At 36.8% G+C, this 26,578-nt stretch overlaps 1 protein-coding gene across 1 annotated transcript; it reads left to right on the top strand.

Annotated features, from left to right (window-relative positions):
• The first annotated feature begins 41 nt into the window (after positions 1–41).
• Positions 42–26,578, top strand: WDR12 (WD repeat domain 12). Its single transcript, XM_082657682.1, has 13 exons — positions 42–262; positions 3,807–3,901; positions 6,960–7,054; positions 8,537–8,643; positions 9,558–9,673; positions 10,228–10,382; positions 11,722–11,767; positions 13,435–13,520; positions 23,029–23,169; positions 23,287–23,392; positions 23,554–23,686; positions 24,440–24,512; positions 25,356–26,578. Exons 1-13 carry the CDS (start codon positions 222–224, stop codon positions 25,431–25,433), a joined length of 1,272 nt encoding a protein of 423 aa, XP_082513808.1. The 5' UTR covers positions 42–221; the 3' UTR covers positions 25,434–26,578.

Below are 26,578 nucleotides of genomic sequence, written 5' to 3' on the forward strand. Positions count from 1 at the left end.
ATCTAGGAATAGGTAGTTGATGTTTGTGGGCTGGGCCTTGTGGAAGAGAAGCCTCGTGGTGCCTCCTGGCTGAGGAGGCCCGAGGAAAGAAAGCGGAAGCCCAGTGTTCGACTGCTGCTTTTCTCTGACACGTGCGGTCTAACTTTGAGCTGCCTCTTTTTGCAGTCCTGAGAGTCCAAAGCGCCGGTTGTCTGTTACCCATACGTTTTCGTAGGCAAGCCATGGCTCAGCTCCAGACACGCTTCTTCACTGACAACAAGAAGTAAGTAAGCGTATTCCCTTTCTCTCCCCTTCTCTCCTCCCCACTCCCGCCTCCCGCCCCCCAGTCCCGGGATCCTTTCCACTCCGGTATGACCTTGTGCATCCCTGGTTATCTTTGCCATCAATTCACTTTTTCCCTTTTTTTGGCTGGATTCCTCGCTTGAGCGAGTTTTCGTTCAAATGGAAGCGGTACCTTGCGAGGATTTCTCAAGGATCACCGAGCCTTCTTGCCTAGACTCAGGCTGTATATAATTTGAATTGTGAGTGTAGAGGGACCTGAAGGGCTTCAGGTTTGCTTCCTGAATGAAGTGCATTATGTAATTGAACAGTGAACAACGGACCAAGTCGTTATAGGCTGTCTGCTTAGTGGTATTTCACAGTGTCTGAAAACACAACTTCATTTTCCTACGTGGGTGATAGACGATGCTTTTCTAAACCAGGCTAGAAGGTGGAGCTCTCAATAGGGAGTTGGTAGAACTGGTTTTTGATGAGTATGAAGTCAATTCAGTTACAGATTTGTGTATTTATATACATAAATCTACACGTATACGTGTGTATATATATGTACCTGTATGTGTATACCTATATGTATGTAAACATTTTACAAATGGTCCCCAGGTATGTAGCAATCATTTGAAACCTAATTATATTCTGCTTTGTGGCGTATATTACACTATTAATTAACTTTTTTTTGTTTCGCCTGGTCCCTTCAACTATATTGTAAGCCTCTTGATTGTAGAGATTATCTTATGCTTCTTGGATTGACTGAGTCAACAAATGTTTGTCAAGTTCTTCTGGAACTGATGATAAATAATAAATATTTGTTGTATTAACAAGCTAATGTCAGCTATAAACTAAAAAACTCCCACCTCAATTAAGATTATATTTTTGATTCTGTGTTTGTAGCTTTATGTGTTGACCTGGTACATCATATTCACTCCTCTTGTATTGTTGCTTACAGTACATTTAAATTGTATTATCAATACAGATGAGTATATATACTTAGTCGAAATGCTTCTAAAGGAATATGGTGATGGAATAGCATGATCACTGTATTTTTTCTAATTAAAAGTTTTATGGAGATTATTGTTGATTCACATGAAGTTTTAAGAAATATTAGAGCACTGTATTTTAACTCCTGTGATAAATGGATAAACATCATATGTGTGTATGTGTGTTTGTGTTTATATATTTAGGTTTTCCAAAAAGGTAACAAAACCTAGAAATTAAACTTCTCGCTTCTTCCTTTCACGCAATACGTTCTCATCAGTAAAATGAGAGGGGAAAGTAGATTTATTCATGTATATGTGTATAATTTACATATGCATGTATCTTCCTATATGAGTATGTAATTATGCTACTTTTCCCTACTCATCTTACTGGCCAAAATATCATAGTAAACCAAAACTTTAAATTTCTAGGCTTTGTTATCTTTTGGAGAACCTAAATAACTTTTTACTTTTTTCAGCATGATAAATATATAACTACAGCCTTACTACTCAAAGTGTAGTTTGCAGACCAGCAGCATTGGCATCACTTGGGAGCTGGTTACAAAAAGCAGAATCTCAGACTGTACCTCAGACTTGCTGATTTAGAATCTACATTTTAGCAAGATCTGAAACCTCCATCCCCCTCTCCCATTGTGACAAAAAGAGACTTATCATAGCATGTCTTGGTGAGCCCTGGAAGTTCTACCTTAACATCTTTTGAAACTTTTACATTCCCCACAAATATAGCCTAAATTCAGACCTTATGAAGACTTTTTTGGTTTTGTTTTTTGTAACAACTTTATTGAGATGTAATTCATGTGCAATAGAATTCACACATTTAAGTGTCCAATTCACTAGTTTTGAGTGTATTTGCAGAATTATGCAACCATCACCACAGTAAATTTTAGAACATTTTTCATCATCCTTTAGCTGTTACTCCCTCCCCCCACACCCAAATACTTCCAAATCCCCCCAGCCCAGGGCAATCACTAATTTACTTTCTGTCTCTATAGATTTGTCTGTTATGGACATTTCATATAAATAGGATTATACAGTACATGGTCTTTTGTGACTGGCTTCTTTCACTTAGTATGATGTTTTTCAAGGTTCATCCATGTTGTTTTATATATATATATACATATATATATATATATATACCTATATATATAAAACAGGGCTCATCAAGACATGTTGTAATAAATCTCTTTTTGCCACAATGGGAGCGGGGGTGGGGGGAAGGCTTTTATATATATATATATATATCAGTACTTCATTCCTTTTTACTGCTCAATAATATTCCGTTGTATGGATATACCAAGTTGTGTTTCCATTGTTCAGTTGATGGACATTTGGGTTGTTTTCACCTTTTAGCTATTAGGAATAGTGGTGGTGTGAACATTTGTGCACAAGTTTTTGTGTAAACATATATGTTCATTTCTCTTGGGTATATACTTACGAATGGAGTTGCTGGGTCAAGTGGTAATGCTGTGTTTAACTTTTTGAGGAACTGCCAGATTTTTCCAAAGCAATCATACCATTTTACCTTTCTACCAGCAATGATAAGGGTTTAATGTCTCCACATACTCACCAACACTTAATATCTGTCTTTCTTATTGTAGCCATCCTAGTGGGTATGAAGTGATATCTCATTGTGGTTTGACTTGCACTTCCTTTATGACTAACAGTGCTCAGCATCTTTTCATGTGCCTGTTGATCATTTGTATACCTTCTCTGGAGAAATGTCTATTTCGATCCTTGGCCCCTTTTTAAAATAGGGTTGTCTTTATTACTGAGTTATAAATGTTCTCTATATATTCTAGATACATGTTCCTTGTCAGATATGTGATTTGCAAGAATTTTCTCCCATTCTCTCTCACAAGAGTTTCTTAATCTGCCTCCTGCTGTGTGTACCTGTAATCCAGTCTCTGCAGTGCTGCCAAGAAAGATCTAACTAAACAAAATTCTGATGATGTTATTTGACTTGGACAGTGGTTCCTCCATTGCCTAGGGAAAGAAGTAAAAAGTACTTCACAGAGCATCTAAACTACTCCATGCACATCTCTTTAGCCTTATCTTTGGTCACTGTCTAGAGTAAAGTAACACTTTCTGGAATAAGCTGGGTGGGCAGCTCTTTAATAACTCTTAGCTATTTTTTTTGCTGCTCTCCCTGCTTTCCTGCACCCCTTCTTTCTGCCTCGCCACACTTCACCTGGCAGAAACTCACTTTTCTAGATGTAGTGTAAGAGTGATGTTTTTTATGCATCCTTTCAGACTCTGTTCTCCCAGCCCCCTTTTCTCTGGTTGAAATGACCTACCACTTCCTTGTTCTCCCATTTTATGTATTACTTATGACACTGTTCTTACATACTTCCCTCGTATTTGATTACCAGACTTTAACCCTTTCCAAGAACAGAGACCACAGGTTAATTCATTTTTTGTTAACCCCATGTAGCAAAATGTCTGGCATGTATTAGATACCCAATAAATGTTTGTTGAATGAATAAATGCACATTTGTTAAACATCTATAGACTTGATTTATTGTTTCCTTTTTGTAGATATGCGGTAGATGATGTTCCTTTCTCGATACCTGCAGCCTCTGAAATTGCTGACCTTAGTAACATCATTAATAAATTGCTTGAGGCCAAAAACGGTGGGTATATATACTCTGAAAAGTTAGGAGAAAGCACAGTGACACTAACTAGACTGAAATACATGACATGTTATTTATAGCCCTTTGGGGGCATTATTTTATAATATTGCATGGATTTTATCATGGTAAAATTTATAACATGGATTTCCCTACTGTATGATAGTTTGAAAAATGCTTTGAAATAAGTTTTCAGGAGAAAAGAAATTCAGTTTAATCTGCTTTTAAGGCAATATGGAGAGAAGGTGGTTGAGATTTAGGAGTAAAGATTTTAGTGTAAAAGTTGTGATGTAGAGGTAATGAAGACGTGAGGGCTAGATTGGGTAGGCATAGAACAAGCATCTTGGTGCTTCTACAAAGCAAAATTACAATATCTGAATTTGAGCATTTGTTTTGTATAATAACAAATGCCAGTATTAATACTAGTATTTTATTTAAGTATTTAAAATTCATTTTAAAATAATGGATAAAACAAACATAAATATGCTACAGTATCAAGTAAAACATTTATAAAGATATAAATTAAAATAAATTAAACGTATGTAAAAAAAATTATGGGCTATAAATTTATATGTAAATTTAATATAAAATTAAAATGATTTGAACATTGTAAAATTAATATGAACAATGTATGCAAAAATATTGATCAAACAAGATTGGTCATAAGATGATAATGGTTGAAGTTGGGCGATAGGTATAGGAAGGTTTATTATTCTCCACTTTTGTATATGTTTGGAATTTTCTATAATAAAATGTTTCTTTAAAAAGTAATGAAACCATATATATAGTAGAAGATTTAAACATGAAAAATGGAAAATAACATAAAGCATAATCTTTAAAAACAAAATTTGTCAATGGAGCCATCATTTAGAGGCAAGCTTTTTTTTTTTTTTTTTTTGCGGTATGCGGGCCTCTCACTGTTGTGGCCTCTCCCATTGCGGAGCACAGGCTCCTGACGTGCAGGCTCAGCGGCCACAGCTAATGGGCCCAGTGGTTCCGCGGCATTTGGGATCTTCCTGGACCGGGGCACGAACCCGTGTCTCCTGCATGGGCAGGCGGACTCTCAACCACTGCGCCACCAGGGAAGCCCTAGAGGCAAGCATATTTTTATGCAGATGTTTCTGATGCTTTTAAAGCTCTTTTGATTCTACCCTAGTTGGAGGAATGGGGAGGTGAGAATTGTAAACTATATTTTACACTTCCTCTTCCAAAAATCTTATAACTTTTTTGTTAAGCTTAAGATGTTTTTGAACAACTTTTTTGCAGGGGGACAAGGTCTTTTCATTGTTAGCAAGATATAGTTCTTGATACAGAGATATTCACATAGCATTTCCTATCGGTTCTTATCTTTCATCATGGATGTACAATAGTGTAGAGATTCTGATGCATAGTTAGTTTTCTAAACTCCAAAGATGTCATATATTCTACTTGTTGAAAAACTCTGAACTAGCATAAGAATTATTTTCTTGCAAGACACTTTGCAATATCAGTATATGGTTGGTTGTTGTTACCCAAATATTTGCATATTTTTCTAAACTTGTAGATGAACATTGATTTGTCTTTTTGTGTAAATCGATTAACTGAGTCACTGCTCTTGAGTTGAAGATGCAAAATGATTCAGATTTTTATTTTATTTTATTTATTTATCTTTGGTTGCGTTGGGTCTTCATTGCTGCACGCGGGCTTTTCTCTAGTTGCGGTGAGCAGGGGCTGCTCTTGATTTCGGTGCGCAGGCTTCTCACTGCGGTGGCTTCTCTTGTTGCAGAGCGTGGGCTCTAGGCACACGGGCTTCAGTAGTTTTGGCTCACGGGCTTTGTTGCTCCGCATCATGTCGGATCTTCCCAGACCAGGGCTCAAACCCATGTACCCTGCATTGGTAGGCAGATTCTTAACCACTGCGCCACCAGGGAAGCCCAGGTTCAGGTTTTTAAAAAAGTAACAAGCCAAAGAGTCAATGAGGGAATTTTTCTTTAAGAAGGATTTTATTATAGCTAATAAATCAGAAAGAATGAAGAATTTTTAGCATTTTGTAACTCCAAATGAAATAATGGATTTAAGAAGTGAATATCTATAGCTACTAAAGCCATTTATTAGGTAAAAGGCTAACAAAGAACGTTATGGTGGATGGGATCAGACTGACATCATCTGAACTCAGAGGTAGATCTTAATATCATAAAAGGAGACACAGTGAGATAGTGTGCTTTCTAATGTGATACAATAGGAAATACAATATGGTGTGTAAATATCTTGCCAGAAACAGACAGACCCAAAGTCTAATCAGGCATTTGGGTCTGCCTAATGTACAGGTTGTATGTAGGTGGTAGAGGAACATGTTAAAGGATACCTTGGAGATATAATCAACCAAAGCCAGAATGTAAGAAGTATTACAAGAAGACCCAGTTTCTTCAGCAAATAAAAGGCAATGGAAAAAAAGGACAGAGAACTGTTAAAGATATTAATCAAATATAATGTGAGGACTTCGGATGCTGATTCTAGAAAGCTCACTGTTAAAAGACATTTATGAAACAAGGAAATATGAACATTGACTGGCTTTATGGTATTAAAAGGAATAAGTAATGTTAAATTTTTAACATTGTGACTTTTTTAGTCTTTATATTTTAGAGATTACACACTAAAGCATTTACAGATGAAATTATATCATTTCTGAGTTTTGCTTTAAAAAAAACCAGCAGGAGAGTGGAGGGAGGAGTATAGATGATTGTCCATGAGTTGGTAAAAGCTGGGAATGAGGATTCATTATGTTATTCCTACTTTTGTATATATTTGGGATTCTTCTTAGAATACAAAGGTTTCCTTAATCAACATGATTACACCATCAACAATAAAAATACTATACCAACAGAACAAAGTATTTCTCTTCTTAAAAATCACATAATATACTGGAATACATGGTCTGATTGTGCCATGGAGAAATTCTGGAGAAACTTGGAGGCCACACTAGGATAATAGGTACCTGTTTGTTTTGGGGGGTCTCTCATTTACCTCTGCCAATACCACTTCAGGTCCTAACAATGATAATTTTATTATGTATTTTCTTTAGAGTTCCACAAACATGTGGAGTTTGATTTCCTTATCAAGGGCCAGTTTCTGCGAATGCCCTTGTTCAAACACATGGAACTGGAAAACATCTCATCAGTAAGTTCAAATGCTTACCTGCTCTATTTTACTTAAGGTATTACCAGATAATGTAGGAAAACTTCATTTAGAATCAGCCTGAATCTACAGGAACCAAGAACCTTTTGATTACTGTTTTTTCCTAGAAACTGAACCTCGGTTTCTATATCTTCAATGTTTAAATTCCCTCTTTTTTTCTAAGAGTATTATTCAAGAAATGCAGATGAATGAACAAGGAAAGATAACTTCATATTTGTGGAACAGTTGTCAAGAAAGGGAATAGCAAATATATGTTTACTACTAATAAAGGTATATAAAATGATTGTGTACATATATAAACTTATGGGTTAGGTTATTGTGAGTTATAGTGATTGCCCCTTCCTCTAATTTTCAAACTTTCCTTATTATTACTTCTATAATTTAAAATATTTATAATTGCTTTTATGATTAGGGGGCAATTTTTGGAACTGTGGTGAAATATACTGTGGCCTCTCCCCTTGCGGAGCACAGGCTCCAGACGCACAGGCTCAGCGGCCATGGCTTACGGGCCCAGCTGCTCCGCGGCATGTGGGATCTTCCCGGACTGGGGCACGAACCCGCGTCCCCTGCATCGGCAGGCGGACTCTCAACCACTGCGCCACCAGGGAAGCCCTTAACCATTTTTTTTTTTTTTTTTTTTTTTTTGCGGTACACGGGCCTCTCACTGCTGTGGCCTCTCCTGCTGCGGAGCACAGGCTCCAGACGCGCAGGCTCAGTGGCCATGGCTCACGGGCCCAGCCGCTCCGTGGCATGTGGGATCCTCCTGGACCGGGGCACGAACCCACGTCCCCTGCATCGGCAGGCGGACTCTCAACCACTGCGCCACCAGGGAAGCCCCAGCCCTTAACCATTTTTAAGTGTACAATTAAGTGGCATTAAGTACATTCACAATATTATGCAACCATCACCACTGTCCATTTCTAGAATTTTTTCATCATCCTAAACAGAAGCTCTGTATCCATTAAACAGCATGCTTTTATGATTTTATAAAGTTTCTTATATTCTTTTTTTTCTACTTTTAGCATAAGTTTTCCAAGGTCATTAATATTTCTTGATATTACTCTTAGCATATGATTAGGTCAAATAAAGTTTTTCACTTTTTATATGGCTCCAAATCTTCTGGATTCTGAAGGGGAATTATTACATGAAGGAGATAAATTACACCGGGGGTCCTTTATTTTCATAACGTACCATTTAAAAACTGCACCACCTGATTGATTTTTTTTTTTTTTTTTGACGATACGCGGGCCTCTCACCGTTGTGGCCTCTCCCGTTGCGAAGCACAGGCTCCGGACACACAGGCTCAGCGGCCATGACTCATGCGCCCAGCCGCTCCATGGCACGCGGGATCCTCCCAGACCGGGGCACGAACCCGTGTCCCCTGCATCAGCAGGCAGACTCTCAACCACTGTGCCTCTGGGGAAGCCCTCTCTTGATTGATTTCTGGTTTCTCTCTGTGACTAGGAAGAGGTTGTGGAACTAGAGTACGTGGAAAAGTATACTGCACCTCAGCCAGAACAATGCATGTTCCATGATGACTGGATCAGTGCGATCGACGGGGCAGAGGAATGGTATTGCCAGATGAATGTTTTTGTATCCATTTTAAGTGTACTATATGAATATTTTTCTCTGATTACTTGTTCTTTGTGAAAGTAATTTTGTGACATATATATATATATATATATATATATATATATATATATATATAGTGACCATGCCAAAGACCTTTAAATTAGTGTAGTCAAGAAGAAACGTATCTATTAACAGGTTTTCTTTTCTGTCTAAAGATGTTGTAGTGACATTTGTCTTCTGAATAGGTCGTGTGTCTTAGGGCATTTATTTGATTATGTTGCTTTTAAGACCAAGAATATAATTTGTTTCATAGAGGGAAAAAAACCTTTTCTAGCCACAGATCTCCCAGCCTACTACCCTGAAGATGCAGATCATGCTATTTTTAGGGCTGAAAAGGGCAGACTGGAATCAAGAAGGTATGAATCGTTCAGAGCAGACCCCCTCTGGCCTTATTGTAGAAAAACACCTCAAGAATGGATCTCAGTAGGAGCTTACTTTCAAAGAATGTCTCCCTGGAGTTATTACATAGTTATGTTTTTACTGGTTTTACTTTTACTTTAAATGGTTCTACTGGTTTTTTATTTAATGGTTTTCACTGGTTAAATACAAAGGACTATTAGGCTTTTCAAACAATTCATTTAGCTTCCCTGGGAGTGGTATTATTTTACAACAATCATAAAAATGAAATCTAGGGTTTGTCAGTTACATTTTTATTTTAGGAGGTCAGGAAAAGCCAAATGTAACATCTTCTGATTTATTCTAGTGTGTTTTGAAATCTTAATCTTTATATTAAAGAAGAGTTTAAAAATATAATCCTCAAGGTTTACTTTATCAGTGCTTTAGAAATATAATTGATTTCAGGATTTGAGAAAAGCTGTTTTTTGTGTTTCATAGGATTTTTTTCTCCTCACAGGATCTTGACTGGTTCTTATGATAAGACTTCTCGGATCTGGTCCTTGGAAGGAAAGTCAATAATGACAGTTGTGGGACATACAGACGTTGTAAAAGATGTGGCCTGGGTCAAAAAAGGTTAGGACTCTGCCTAAATGGAGAGGAATCCTGGATAGGGAATTGGAAATAAGCCATTTTCGATGCTGGGGCAGAATGGGGACAGGATAAGAAATGTCTCATGCCTCAGTTTTTAAAGGGTCTTTCAAAAATATACACATTAAAAAATCCGTAAATCAGTAGAAGTGAATCCTAAAATTATATCACATAATATACATTTTCAAGTTAATATTGAGTGTGTTAAATGCATGTCTTTTATAGTTTTGTTTTGTTTTTTGGCTGTGCCCTGTGGCATGCGGGATCTTAGTTCCCCAACTAGGGATCAAACCCGCTCCTGCAGTATAAGCACGGAGTCTTAACCACTGGACCTCCAGGGAAGTCCCTCTACTATTTTTGAAGAATCTTCCCTTTTATACCATCAGTTAGCTTCTTTTTTCAAAGGTGGCTATATGAGGTCTTTTACCTTTTTAACATCTTTATCAACAACTACAAAAAATTTTGTTCTTTAGTTTTGGAACACTATTTAAAATTTTTGTACTAATTTGTTTCTTATCCTTGTGTTCTCCTTTCTTCAGACAATCTGTCTTGCATACTACTGAGTGCCTCTATGGATCAGACTATTCTCCTATGGGAGTGGAATGTAGAGAGAAACAAAGTGAAAGCCCTGCACTGCTGCAGGGGTCATGCTGGCAGTGTGGAATCTATAGCTGTTGATAGCACAGGAACCAAAGTAAGTAGCTATTGTGTTATTAGTACTGTGTTCAATTAGAATTTGAGCTTCTTGTGCAAAAATGTCTTTTCTACATAAAGTTACTGTGATCGTCCTACTTCCATAACAATTGGTGACTTAAGAATATGATTTCAAACCAAAAGTAAATACTCATAATGAGAGATATGAAGAGTCACTCCCTGACTCTGGGTATCTCTGGTTTAGAATTTTATATAAATAGCAGAAATTTTAAGAACTCAGGTAAAAAAGTAATTTCTTTATGTAACCTCCTCAAATCATAGTGATTGACATTTTCAGTCCTTCAGCTACTCATAGTGCTGTCATTAATTGAAAATGTCTAGCTGATCCCCTAAAACTTAGCATGCACTAAAGTTAGCATTAATCGAGGTTGTTTTACTATTACTGCTGATCTACTCTGTATCACAACAAAATGGTAAAAGTTAGTCAAGCTATGAGGGCAACGCAGTATTTACTTAAGAGGGGTTACAAACTCCCTCACCATTTGAAAATTCTCCAAACCACATGAAGTATTCTAGATTTAAGAGTGTTTCTTCAGCATTTCTTTGCCAGTTAGTGTAACAGAGGACGTTTCTGCATTCAAAGTTAAAAATTTATGAGTATTCATATTGAGGCATAAAGAAGGTTTACATGTTGTTGAGTCCAAACTTAAGTGAACTAACTGTACCCTGTCCTTTGGCTATAAGAGATAGAAACTCATCCTGAACATTTTTTAGCTTAAAAGACCCAAGGAGGGAGTGATGCACCACATCATGAGCAGGGTGATGATGCATTTGGATGTCAGGAACCAATGGAGTAGAGGCTTGCATGTGGCTAGCACACCTCCTCCCTCTCGTCTCCCCAAATTGACTTCATTCTCTTACCTCAGTCTGGCTTTCTCCACATGGCAATAAAACCTGGCCTTCAGTATTCCCAGGTTTTACATCCTATACTGTCTGTCCCTGGAAAAAGATTAACTTCAGCTCTCTAAAACACAAGTTTTCAAAAAAAAAAAACACAGTTTTTTTCAAAAAAAACACAAGTTTTCTCTTTCCTCTGAAGGAGGAAGAGACCTACTGCCACAGTGTAGGTCAGTTGCCCACCCTGATCTAAGCAACCATGGCCAGGGTACGGGCCCTATAAGAATGGCAGCTCTTTCAGTTGCCATGAGATTGAGGGTACAACTTCCCAGAGACTAGGAAGACAGGCAGATAGGTGATGCCATAGTAGTAAGGATTTCAGGGCAAAGTAAAGATTTCAAGTTAAATAGCAGAAGAAAACCAGGCAAACAATATGATGGATTATATTGCATACTCTTTCGCTTCATATATTTTTTTTTTAGTTTTGCAGTGGCTCCTGGGATAAGATGCTAAAGATTTGGTCTACAGGTAAATGAAATGTTTCTTCTACGTTGACTTATTAATGATATTTCAAGAATTTCAGTGAAAAAAAGACTTTTTAGCCCATATTTTTCTATAAAAAATGGACCAGAGCTTTTTAGGTCACAAATAAAGTACTATAGTATAGAGAAAAATTAGCATATTTCTTTGTGTTTCAAAATGTTTTTCTGCTCTACCACCCCCTTATTTATTGGATGATGTCACTGAATCCCTGCAAGTACCAATAACACATCTGGTGCAGTGTGACATAACTACCTTAGTTCTCAGAGTTCCCTTATTCAGGAACGTGGAAATAAACAAATTACCTTCTGAGTCATTTTGATATACTTTACTATTAGAGACATTTCTTAGTTTAGCTGGTTTACTTTAAAAAAATTTTTTTTAATACAATTTTACCAAACTTAATTTTCTCACTTTGAAAACGTAGATTAGAAAGAACAAATAGAGGAGACAAGGGGACTCTTAGAGGAAAGTACCTTGATAATAGTAAGAAGACACTGCTAGAAGAAAAGAAGGGGGAAAACCCACATATTTTAAAAAGTAGTAGTACAGAACTATTTATTGCATGGGTAAGCAGATCAAAATACCTCTGTTGCTTCTGAGGAAATTGCTATATTACTGTACAACACCCTAAATACAGTTAAGCCCAGCTTAAACAGTTTTAAATAAATATGTGTAAAATGGCAGGAAATATAAATCCATTTTAGTTAAAGCAAACAGTTTTGAGGCAGAAAGTTGTTTGTGTAGGAATTTTTCCTTTTGTGAAATACTTTTTGATAGTGCTGGGTAGATGAGATATTATCTATGATTAGTTGTTACCCTTAAGGTGCTTATAGTCTAGTTTGGGAAAAGCACATGACATTTATAAAATAGTTACAAAACATTAAAATCTATGGTTTTTTTAATCTGGGTTTGCTACCTAGTCAAATGGTGGATAACGAAGATTTTAATCAAAAAATAACTATCGGGCTTCCCTGGTGGCGCAGTGGTTGAGAGTCCGCCTGCCGTTGCAGGGGACGCGGGTTCGTGCCCCGGACCGGGAGGATCCCATGTGCCGTGGAGCGGCTGGGCCCATGAGCCATGGCCGCTGGGCCTGCACGTCCGGAGCCTGTGCTCCGCAACAGGAGAGGCCACAGCAGTGAGAGGCCCGCGTACCACAAAAGAAAAAAAAAACTATCTATGAAACACTTTTAATTTATTGTTAGAAAAGTGAAATAGTCAAGAAGAATAAACATGGCTGGAATGTATGTCCTTTTAACATGTGTTTACTTACCATGTCATTCCCTTCTTCATAATATAAATGCAATCTGGTCAGAACTCTCCTACAACTATAATAGTAAGCAACTTTTCATAGATATGGTAAACTGATGAATAGCCATAATGATAATCTTAATAAGATACCAAACTGGGTAGGTTTTAGGATTTTAATGTATAACACTTTATTTTTTGCTTTCTCCTTTTCGAAGATTGGTAAGCCAGGTATTGTTTTTAGATAGAATTTCCATTAACCAAAATGAGGAGAAATGTTAACTCCCTAACCAGTTGAGATAACAGAGAAAGTATATACCTAGAAATATAAGAATTATTTGAGACTGTTTGTAATTAATATTTACCTTAAATTTTAACTCTACCAAATCTAATTCTCTGTGATATAGTCCCTACAGATGAAGAAGATGAAATGGAAGAATCCACAAATCGACCAAGAAAGAAACAGAAAACAGAGCAATTGGGACTAACAAGAGTAAGTATTTGTGAGAACTGACAGTATTGGGCTTAGGGTTTTTTTTTTTTGATAAATTGATTGATTGATTGATTGATTGCTGCAATGGGTCTTTGTTGCTGCACTCTGGCTCTCTCTAGTTGCTGTGAGCAGGGGCTACTCTTTGTTGCCGTGCGCGGTCTTCTCATTGTGGTGGCTTCTCTTGTTGTGGAGCACGGGCTCTAGGCACACAGGCTTCAGTAGTTTTGTCATGCAGGCTCAGTAGTTGTGGCTTGCGGGCTCTAGAACGGAGGCTCAGTAGTTGTGGCACACGGGCTTAGTTGCTCCGCGGCATGTGGGATCTTCCCGGACCAGAGCTTGAACCCGTGTCCCCTGCGTTGGCAGGCGGATTCTTAACCACTGCACCACCAGGGAAGTCCCGGCTTAAGTCTTTATTGACAAATATATGTTAATTTAATATAATTGTTCATACTTAGTTTCCTTTTGTCTTGTCTTGCTGCTTCAACCATAAGGCTTTCTTTCAGTAGATTTGTAAATTTTTATTATAAATACTCTGCTGCATTTATTTGAGTTATTGAATGTAGTTGCATTAAGCTAGGTTTACAGCTTGATAGGTTGATTATTTAGCTATTATATTTGGCCTCATGGTGAATTTTTTTTTTTTAACATCTTTGTTGGAGTTGCTCATGGTGAATTTTAAAGTAGGATCTTTTAATTGTTGAAGCTTGCACTAAGTTTAGTGAAATATCTCATTACCTGACTGTTTAATGATAATGTTGCAGACTCACAGACATAGAAAACAACCTTATGGTGACCAAAGGAGAGAAGGGGTTGGGGGGGAGCAAATTAGGAGTTTGGGATTAGCAGACACAGACTACTATGTATAAAATAAGTAAACAACAGGTCCTGCTGTAGAGCACAGGGAACTATATTCAATATCTTGTAATAAACCATAATGGAAAAGAATCTGAAAAAGAATAGATAACTGAATCACTTTGCTGTATACCAGAAACTAACACAACATTGTAAGTCAACTATACTTCAGTTTAAAAAATAGTAATAGTAATAATGTTTCATACACTGAGGATGTAATTCTAGTACATCTCCTAAATCAGTAGAAACCAAGAGTTTAATTGAGGTTTTGATTCTATCATTTTGCTATAGATCCAATTAAATCAAACTCAGAAAGTTAATCCAGATTCTTATTTGCTCTGTTCCATTAGAAGGATATTTATCATAATATGATCTGACCTGTATTAATATATTTAATGAGAAGAACAATACTGAGTCAGATTTAGGAAATCGTATGTTTCATTCATTTTCTAACAGCTGTAATGGATGTGCATTAAATCAGGCACACATTTGCACATTATTTCTTATAGTCACCAATAACAAGATAGATATCTTATAAAAACTGTTGAAAATGAAGAATAAGTGATTCCTCAAACTCACGTAAACTGCAGTAAACAATAGCACTTACTGTTTCCAACTGAAAGTAGTGGTTTATAATTTATACATTTAAACAGACTGCTGAATTGCAAGTTGAATGATCTGGCGGCAATTCAGCTTCCTTATCACTTGTCTCATAAGACACATTAAAGCTGGAAATGCCTTACCAATTGGATAATGTGCCAGTGGTAATTTATTGATGCATATCCCTGATCAACCTGTAAAGAATATATCTGAGTAGAAAAAGACTTCTTGAATTATCAAAATACTTTACTTACAAGGTAGCTTTTTTTTTTTAACCTTTATGTTAGTTGAAGTTTGGCATACGTATAATTAAGTATACAGCTCAATGCATTTTTGCAGTTGTGTATACCCAAGTAATCACTATCTAAATCAAAACATCAAGAATTACCGACACCCTAGAAGATGCCCTCTAGGCTCCCTTGAAATCAGTAGCCTCCTAAAAGTGATCACTGTTCTGACTTATCCTAGATTAGTTTCACCTAGTTTTAAGCTTCATATACAGGCATACCTCATTTTATTGCACTTTGCAGATAATGCATTTTTTTACAAATTGAAGGTTTGTGGCAACTGTGTGTCAAGCCTGCTGGTTCCATTTTTCCAGCAGCCTTTATTCACTTCGTGTCTCTGTGTCACACTTTGATAAGTCTCAAAATATCTCAGACTTTTAAATTATTATTATATTTGTTATGGTGATCGGTGATCAGTGATCTTTGATGTTACCATTGTAATTGCTTTGGGGTGCCATGAACCACGCCCATATAAGACAGTGAACTTAATCAGTAAATGTGTATGTTCTGACTGCTCCACCGACCAGCCGTTCCCCCATCTCTCTTGCTCCTCTCAGGCCTGCCTACTCCCTGAGATTCAACAATATTGAAATTAGGCCAATTAAAAACCCTACAGTGGAGTCTTAAGTGTTGAAGTGAAAGGAAGTCTCATGTCTTTCACTTTAAATCGAAAGCTAGAAATGATTAAGCTTAGTGAGGAAGGCATGTCAAAAGCTGAGAGAGGTCAAAAAGATAGGCCTCTTATGCCAGTTAGCCAAGTTGTGAATGCAAAGGAAAAGTTTTTGAAGGAAAAGTGCTACTCCAGTGGGCACATGAATGATAAAGTGAAACAGCCTTGTTGCTGATATGAAGAAAGTTTGAGTGGTCTGCGTAAAAGATCAGACCAGCCACAACATTCCCTTAAACCAAAGCCTAATCCAGAGGAAGGCCCTAACTCTCTTCAATCCTTTGAAGGCCGAGAGTGGTGAGGAAGCTGTAGAAGAAAAGTTTGAAGCGAGCAGAAGTTGCTTCAAGAGATTTAAGGAAAGCAGTCTTTATAACATACAAGTTCAAAGTGTAGCAAGTGCTGATGTAGAAGCTGCAGCAAGTTATCCAGAAGATCTAGCTAAGAAATTAAACGAAGGTGACTACACTAACAGATTTTCAAAGCGGATAAAACATCCTTCTTTTAAAAGAAGATGCCATCTAAGACTTTTATGAGAGAGGACAAGTCAATGCCTGGCTTCAAAGCTTCAAAGGACAGGCTGACTCTCTTGTTAGGGGCTAATGCAGCTGGTGACTTGAAGTTGAGGCCAGTGCTCATTTACCATTCTGAAAATCCTAGGGACCTTAAGAATTATGTTAAATCTACTCCGTCTGTGCTCTGTGAATAGAACAACAAAGCCTGGATGACAGTACATCTGTTTACGGCATGGTTTACTAAGTATTTTAAGCCCACTGTTGAGACCTACTGCTCAGAAAAAAGATTCCTTTTTAAAAACATTACTGCTCATTGACAGTGCACCTGGTCATCCAAGAGTTCTGATGGAGATGTTCAAGAAGATTAATGTTATTTTCATGCCTGCTAACACAGCATCCATTCTGCAGCCCATGGGTCAAGGAGTAATTTCAACTTTTAAGCCTTATTATTTAAGAAATATATTTCATAAGACAATAACTGCCATACTTAGTGATTCCTCTGATGGATCTGGGCAGTCATCTGAAAACCTTTGGAGGGACTTCCCTGGTGGTCCAGTGGTTAAGAATTCACCTTCTAATGCAGGGGACGCGGGTTTGATACCTGGTTGGAGAACTGAGATCCCACATGCTGCGGGGCAACTAAGCCCGCACCCCACGACTACTGAGCCCACGTGCTCTGGAGCCTGCGCACCATAACTAGAAAGAAGCCCGCGTGCTGCAACAAAAGACCCCGCGTGCCGCAACGAAGATCCCGCAACTAAGACCCGATGCAGCCAAAACTTAAAAAGAATTAAAAAATAAATTTTTAAAAAAGCTTTAAGAAAAAAAAAACCTTTGGAAAGAATTCATCATTTCTAGATGCCATGAAGAACATTCATGATTTATCGAGGTCAAAATATCAACATTAACAGGAGTTTGGAAGAAGTTGATTGCAACCCTCATGGATGACTTTGAGGGGTTCAAGACTTCAGTGGAGGAAGTAACTGCAGATGTGGTAGAAATAATTTAAAAAACTAGTACTAGAAGTAGAGCCTGAAGATGTGACTGAATTGCTGCAATCTCATTGTAAGACTTTAATGGATGAGGAGGTGCTTTTTATGGTTGTGCAAAGAAAGTGGTTTCTTGAGATGGAATCTACTCTTGGTGAAGATGCTATAAAGATTATTGAAATGATAACAAATGATTTAGAATATTACATAAACTTAGTTGAAGAAGCAGCAGCAGGGTTTGAAAGATTTGACTCCAATTTTGAAAGAAGTTCTACTATGGGTAGAATGCTATCAAACAGCATTGAATACTACAGAGAAGTTGTTCATGAAAGGTCAATCAATGTGGCAAACGTCATTGTCGTCTCATTTTAAGAAATTACCACAGCAACCCTGGCCTTCACCAACCACCACCCGATCAGTCAGTAGCCATCAACATTGAGGCAAGACCCTCCAAAGGCAAAAAGATTATGAGTTGCTGAAGACTCAGATGATGGTTACTATTTTTAGCAGTAATTTTTAATTAAGGTATGTACGTTTTTAATACATAACGCTATTGCATATTTAATATACTACAGTATAGCATAAACATAACTTTTTTTTTTTTTTTTTTTTTTTTAGTACGTGTGCCTCTCACTGCTGTGGCCTCTCCTGTTGCGGAGCACAGGCTCCGGACACGCAGGCTCAGCAGCCATGGCTCATGGGCCCAGCCGCTCCGCGGCATGTGGGATCTTCCCAGACCGGGGCACGAACCCATGTCCCCTGCATCGGCAGGCTGACTCTCAACCACTGCACCACCAGGGAAGCCCTAAACAATAACTTTTATATGCACTGGGAAACCAAAAAATTCTTGTGACTCACTTTATTACAGTGTTTGCTTTTTTGTGGTTGTCTGGACCCAAACCCTCAGTACCTCTGAGGTATGCCTGTAATATCTGTGAGATTTCATTCATCTACTGCATGTAATAGTTCTTTTCAGTAATAGATAGCATGCCATTACATGAATATACCAGAATTTATTTGCTCTTGTTTTGATGGACATTTAGATTGTTTCTAGTTTTAGCCACCATAAATAAAGTTGCTGTACTTGTTTTTTGGTGCACATATGTCGTCATTTCTGCATATGTAGAATTGCAGGAGTAGAATTGCTGAGTGACAGGGTACGCACATGTTCAGTTTTATGAATGTTTAATACTGCCAAAACATTTTCCAAGATGGTTATATCAGTTTATACTCCCACTGACAGTATGAGAGTCAAAGTTACTCCACATCCATATCACCACTTGATATGGTCAATTTTTTAGTACCATAACTGATTTTATTTTATCACATAACATGTTTACATTTACTTACTGTTAAAAGGTGTCTTATTTTGTGATTTCTGGTGGTGTGTAGTGTATTTTAAGTCCCAGCCCTTTGATAGCTAATTTTGAAGTGCCTGTTCATGTTTTTAGCACTTTTTTTTTTGCTGCACCACACGGCATGCGGGATCTTAGTTCCCTGACCAGGGATCAGACCCGTGCCCCCTGCAGTGGAAGCTCAGATTCTTAACCACTGCATTTTTTTTTAAGTGTGTTGCTTATCTTTTTCTTATTGATTTGTAAGAGATCTTTTTATATTTTGTTTTTATTTTTTATTTTATTTTATATTGGAGTATAGTTGATTAACAATGTTGTGTTAGTTTCAGGTGTACAGCAAAGTGATTCAGTTATACATATATATGTATCTATTCTACTTCAAATTCCTTTCCCATTTAGGTTATTACAGAGTATTGAGCAGAGTTCCCTGTGCTATACAGTAGGTCCTTGTTGGTTATCTATTTTAAATATAGCAGTGTGTACATGTCAATCCCAAACTCCCAATCTATCCCTCCCCCTTCTCTTCCCCACCCCCCAGAACCATAAGTTCATTGTCTGTGAGTCTGTTTCTGTTTTGTAAATAAGTTCATTTGTATCTTTTTTTTTTAGTTCTGCATATAAGCAATATCATCTGATATCTGTCTTTCTCTGTCTGACTTACTTCACTTAGTATGATAATCTCCATGTCCATCCATGTTGCTGCAAATGTCATTATTTCTTTATTTTTAATGGCTGAGTAATATTCCACTGTATATATGTACCACATCTTCTTTATCCATTCATCTGTCAATGGACATTTAGGTTGCTTCCATGTCTTGGCTCTTATAAACAGTGCTGCAGTGAACATTGGGGTGCATATGTCCTTTCAAAGCTAGTTTTTCTCCAGATATATGCCCAGGAGTGAGATTGCTGGATCATATGGTAGCTCTATTTTTAGTTTCTTAAGGAACCTCCATACTGTTCTCCATAGTGGCTGTACCAACTTACATTCCCACCAATGTAGGAGGGTTCCCTTTTCTCCACACCCTCTCCAGCATTTATTTGTAGATTTCTTGATGATGGCCATTCTGACTGGTATGAGGTGATATTTCATTGTAGTTTTGATTTGCATTTCTCTAATAATTAGCGATGTTGAGCATCTTTTCATGTGCCTCTTGGCCATCTGTGTGTCTTCTTTGGGGAAATGTGTATTTAGGTCTTCTGCCCATTTTTTGACTGGGTTGTTTTTTTGATATTGAGCTGCATGAGCTGTTGGGAAATTTTGGAAATTAATCCTTTGTCAGTCACATTGTTTGCAAATATTTTCTCCCATTCTGTGGGTTGTCTTTTCATTTTATTTATGGTTTCCTTTGCTATGCAAAAGCTTTTGAGTTTCATTAGGTCCCATTTGTTTATTTTTGTTTTTATTGCCATTACTCTAGAGATGGATCGAAAAAGATATTGCTATGGTTTATGTCAGAGTGTTCTGCTTATGTTTTCCTTTAAGAGTTTTATAGTATCCAGTCTTACAATTCGGTCTTTAGTCCATTTTGAGTTTATTTTTGTGTATGGTGTAAAAGGATGTTCTAATTTCATTTTTTTACTTGTAGCTGTCCAGTTTTCCCAGCACCATTTACTGAAGAGACTGTCTTTTCTCCATTATATATAATCTTGCCTCCTTTGTCTTAGATTAATTAACCATAGGTGCATGCATTTATTTCTGGGCTTTCTACCCTATGGGGCAATTTCTACCCTGTTCCATTGATCTATATTTCCATTTTTGTGCCAGTACCATACTGTTTTAACGACTAGCTTTCTTTTTGTATTTTGTATTCAAGGTCTTTGCTGGATATAGGTATTATAAGTATTTTCTCCCACTCAGTGCCTTGCTGATAACTTTTATTTTTAGGTGTGCACGTTCATAAGCTTGCTTCCACTGTTCATTTTATTTGAGAGAAATCACAATATATTCATTTTTTTCATTTAGGTTTTTATAAGCTTTAAATCTGTGCATTCATAAATTATTAATTGAAGTTATGCTAGAAACCCTTGAAGTGCTATTTGCAGTTGAAATTAGAAATAATAGGAAAAGTTGGGTTATTAAGACCAAAATAAGACAAATATCAAAAAGTTATTTTCTCTCTGGATTTCTTTCTAGTACCTGGCTTGTATTAATATGAGTAATGCTCTCAATCAGTTCATTTACTGGTCGTTTGTTTCATATATTAACATAGAATAAGGTTTTTTCCACATTTTCTCTCAAAATTGCTGTTTTTCCTGCAGTACTATTCTTTTTTTGAGCATTTGTTCTTTTTTAAAAATTCATTCATTCATTCATTTGGCTGCCTCAGGTCTTAGTTGCAGCACGCAGGATCTTCATTGAGGCATGAGGGCTTCTCTCTAGTTGTGTGCAGCCTCCAGAGCGCGGGCTCCTCTGTTGCTTGCCCCACGGCATGTGGGATCTTAATCTCCCGACCAGGAATCGAACCTGCATCCCCTGCATTGGAAGGTGGATTCTTAACCACTGGACCACCAAAGAAGTCCCCTCCAGTACTATTCTGCTGAAGTTTGTTTGCAGTAACAATGCCAAAGTTGACTTTTCTATCTTAAAAAAAAAAAAAATGTACATGTAGGAAAATTCACTCTTTTTGGTGTATAGCTTTTGAGTTTTGATAAATACATAGAATATGTAACTACTACGTATTCAAGATACGGGAGAGTTTGCCATCCCCTGAAACTCATGTTGCCCATTTGTAGTCAGCCTTTCCTCTCTATTTCTATCACCTGACAACTACCATCAGATCTCTGTTCCTGTAATTTTTCTTTTTCTAGAATATCATATAAGTGGAATCACACAGTATGTAGCCTTTTGGATCAAGCTTTTTTTTCACATATCGTAATGTATTTGAGGAGGGAAACAAAGAAAGATTCATCCAGATTATTGGGCATCATGGTTTATTCCTTTTAAATGCTGACTAGTAGTCTATTGTATGGATATACAACAGTTGGTTTAATCATTCACCAGTTGAAGGATATTTGGGTTGTTTCTAGTTTGACAGTTATAAATAAAACTGCTATAAACATTTGTGGACAGTTTTTTATGTGAACGTAAGTTTTCATTTTTCTTAGGTAAATACCTAGGAATGGGATTGCTTATTCATATACATTTACCCATCATTTTACATGCCATTTCCTATCCTGGAGCCTCTGATTGATTGTTACCTTACTTTTTGTTTTGGATCACAATAGAGGTTGTTCTGTTCCTCACTCCTCTATCACGTTCCTTTACTACTTCCAGGAAAATTTTAGGGCTGGAAGAGAGACCTTAGGGATCATTTGGTCCAGCAGTTGGCAAATAACAGCCCCACAGGTGATTTGGCTGTGGCCTGATTTTGTACTACAGAGTGCTAAGAATGATTTTTCCATTTTTAAGGGGCTTTAAAAACAAAGAACACGGAACAGAGACTGTATGTGGCCTGGAAAGGCTAAAATTTTTACTTTCTGGATCTTTATCAAAAAACTTTGCTGATCTCTAATCTAGTACAACCCCCTTAACATTTAAGAAGGTTAAATGTAACAGAGTTACACAAGTAGGTCAACTGTCCCCCATTTCAAGAGTTTTCCTTCCTTCTTTTACATGTTCTTTGTATTTAAGACAGACAGTATACCTAGTTTGATGATTTTAATTTGAGAGGGACATTAGAGATTTTGGAATTCTAATAAATGAGCCATGGGCATTATTTAAAGATTGGATGCTGAAGAAATGAGGTGGTGAGAATAACCTACTGCAATTAATTAACCTGGAAGATTTATGTAGAAAATAGCAGCACCTTACCTCAAACCTAGGTCTTTCTGACCCCAGAGCTTTTTCTTCTAGCTTCTACATATAACATCTTTGTCAACTGGGAGAATTTAATTAGTGTTAATATTCCTCAAAATGAAAAGTAGAGCAGAAGGGGAAGCAACAGAATACTGTGGAAAGACTACAAATTTTGGAGTAATATTTGGGTTCAATCTCAGATCTGCCATTTATAAACAGTATGACCTTGGGCAAGTTATCTTTCTCAACTTCAGTGTTTTCATCTATAAAATAAAAACAGAAATATGTCTTGGAGGATTGCTGTAAAGAAGAAATAAGGTAGGATGTGAAAGCTAAAGCACCTGACAAAATATCTGGCAAATCAGCTTTAAAAGTAATAACTATTATTATTGCTTCAATCACTCTAAACCAAAAATGCTTTCCCTTTTGGGTGTCCTTCATTTCTAGACTCCCATAGTGACCCTCTCTGGCCACAAGGAAGCAATTTCCTCGGTTCTGTGGTCAGATGCTGAAGAAATCTGCAGTGCATCTTGGGACCACACAATTAGAGTGTGGGATGCTGAGTCCGGCAGTCTTAAGTCAACTTTGGTAAGACAAATTCAGTGTTTCTCTGATTAAGTTTGAGCTTTTAAGCCCGGTAAACTTCTAGGAGATGGTTACTTTTCGCCCACCCTGGTTACATGTTCTTTCCTCTTTTTTTTTCAGACAGGAAATAAAGTGTTTAATTGTATCTCCTATTCTCCACTTTGTAAACGTTTAGCATCTGGAAGTACAGATAGGCATATCAGACTGTGGGATCCCCGAACTAAAGGTGAGTTGTGTAAACCTCTGAAGGAAAAATATGAGTGAGTAACATCAGTTTCTCTTCTCACTAGAGATGTGTATAAAAAGATACTTTTCTAGAAATTTGGGGGGGGGGTTCTGCCTACTTCTGTTTTCTAAAATTTAATAATGGTTGTCTGTTTTGTTCAGATGGTTCTTTGGTGTCGCTGTCCCTAACCTCCCATACAGGCTGGGTCACATCAGTCAAGTGGTCTCCTGCCCATGAGCAGCAGCTCATTTCAGGCTCTTTAGATAACATGGTTAAGCTGTGGGATACGAGAAGGTAACTCCTGTTGATGACTTACAAAGGAAATCTATCAATTGCCCCATTGTATACAGAGAAAATGAAATGAACACTGAAATGACTATCCAAAAGCAAAAGGGTTAAAAGAAAGGTCTGGGTCATATATCCTGAAATGATACATATTGATATCAAAAAGGAAGGCCAGGATCAAAGGAATTTTCTTAATGTTAATATGTTGGGGTTTTTTGCATTCTGAATGAATTTAATTGTGATAGTTTATCTTTTGCCAAAAACACAATTTATGAAATCCATCTTTCTGACCTTGTTATATAAAATAGGAAAAAAAACCCAAACCTTAATATAAATATGATAATTATAGAATTCGAAGGGGAGTGGCCTGAATGAATGGAACTGTGGTCAAATTGTAAATTATATGTTAATAGGCAATTAAGTAAAAATACAGAATTTTAAAGATAAAATTTAAAGGTTCCTTTCTTATTCATCAGTTAGTGTTGCGATACTAATATATGCAGAGGGCCCCCAAGAGAATGCATATACAATTTATTTACATATTTCTACAAGTAGAATGGAGAGGCAGTAACCAAAACCACAGTCTGCTAATGATACAGGAAAAACAGAAGTAGTCAAGTAAATGCTCAGAATTTTAAGATTAAGTGATTATTGGGGCAAGGATGGTAAACTAAAATTTGCAGAAAAGTATAAGTGACTAGTCATATATGTTTGTTTAATACTATGAAATGCATATAACATGTTAATATTTTCATCTTTTAGTTGTAAGGCTCCTCTCTATGATCTGGCTGCTCATGAAGACAAAGTTCTGAGTGTAGACTGGACAGTCACAGGGGTAAGAATTTATTAGTTATTTGGTAGAGAGGAAGAAACTACATTATGTTTTTAGAATAAATCTGGTATTTGTGTTTACAGAGTTACTAGTTTCAATATATCTGATATTTATAATTCTGTATTCTAAGTTCCATTAATATTCATAAAATCTCATATCTCATTTAAAGAAGAAAAACATTGTCCTTTAATATTAGGAGTAGTAAAATTTGAATATTTTGAAGCACTTTTTTTCTCATGAGTATTTTATTGAAATGTTTTAAGTCCCTAAACTTGCTACTTCAGACTAATTGGATCAAAGTATTTGCTACTTAGAAAAATCTTAGATAATATGGCTGTATTATAAAATATTCTTAAAGAATTACAATTTAATTATACACACACACACACGTAAAAGCTCTTATTGCCTAAGAACGCTTTCCAAATGCAGGTTTGAGGGCTATCTGAAAAATCTGTAGTATCCATTTACCTACAAACAATGTGCCATCTTTTAAAAACGTAATTTTCTTAAGCAGGTAAAACTATATTACCCTTCAAACTTTTAAATTTTATTACATTTCTTAGCAAATGCTTCATAGAAAGTACAGTAGCATATTATGCCTCAACCAAATTAAAATCACCACTTTTAAAGTTTTAATATAGTGTATATATATATAGTATATTTGTAATATAGTAGTGAAATTTGATGCAATTGGCCCGTTTTAGTATTAACTCTCAACGCAAGTTAATTGCTCATCCATAATTCCTTCTGTAATCAGAATCATCAGTATTTAATTAGGTTCAGCAGTCATATGAAATAATTGTATTTACTTCTGTGTTTATGTTTTTTTCCTCTCCCTTTACGCAGTTACTTCTGAGTGGAGGAGCAGACAATAAATTGTATTCCTATAGATATTCACCTACGACTTCGCACGTGGGTGCATGAAAGTGAATGATAAATTTGGCTACAGAGATTCCTTCTGTAACTGAAATTGATAGAGAATTCTCAGATTACATCGATGCAGATGCAGGAAGCAGCCTTGTAGATTAAAATTTATATACTGTTTCACCCTTGATGATAGTTATCACTCTCTTTTTCTTTATTTTGTATTTATTATATAACAGTTATGTTTATTAAATGTAAAACATGGCCTGCATTCTCTACCTTATGAAAACCCTTGAAATTAAACTGAGTTTTTAATTTATCTTTTAAAGGTATTGGTTTGAATTAAGAATTGCTTTTGAAATGCTATAAAAGCATTATTAAAAATTCAGTAATTGTTCAGATTTTTATCTCTAAGGGAGAAACTTCACTTTTTAAAAAGTTAGCTGTTTAAAAAAAAGCATCTAAAAAAACTAATAAATTTTAATAGAGAAAAAATTAGAAATACAATCTGTGTTTGGTAAAATAAGTTATGTCTAACTATAATAATGTTCTTTGTAGGTATTCAGGACATTAAAACATGTAGATATTGCCAGTTAATTAAGAATTTGTTGAAATGTTTTAAGTGAAGTACTTTGTATTAAAGATAAGTCAGGGAGGGGACTTCCTTGGTGGTCCAGTGATAAAGAATCCGCCTTCCAATGCAGGGGACGTGGGTTCGATCCCTGGTTGGGAAACTAAGATCCCACATGCCACAGGGGAGCTAAGCCTGTGCACAACTACTGAGCTTGTGCGCCACAACTAGAGAGCCTGCATGCCACAAACTACAGAGCCCACGCGCTCTGGAACCCACACACCACAACTACAGAGCCCACGTGCCCTGGAGCCTGTGTGCCACAACTAGAGAGAGAAAACCCACGCACCACAACTAGAGAGGAGCCCGCATGCCACAACTAAAGATCCCGCATGCTGCAACTAAGACCGGATGCAGCCAAAAATAAATAAATAAATAAAATATTTTTTTTAAAAGATAAGTCAGGGAATTCCCTGGAGGTCCAGTGCTTAGGACTCTGCACCTCCAGTGCTGGGGGCCTGGGTTCAATCCCTAGTCTGAGAACTAACAATCTGGCAAGCTGCGTGGTACAGCCAAAAACAAAATTTTTTTTTTAAATAAAGGGAAGTCAGACTCCTTTAAAAATAGCATATAG

Source organism: Grampus griseus (assembly GCF_964374135.1).
Source record: "Grampus griseus genome assembly, chromosome: 7".
Lineage (NCBI taxonomy): Eukaryota > Metazoa > Chordata > Mammalia > Artiodactyla > Delphinidae > Grampus > Grampus griseus.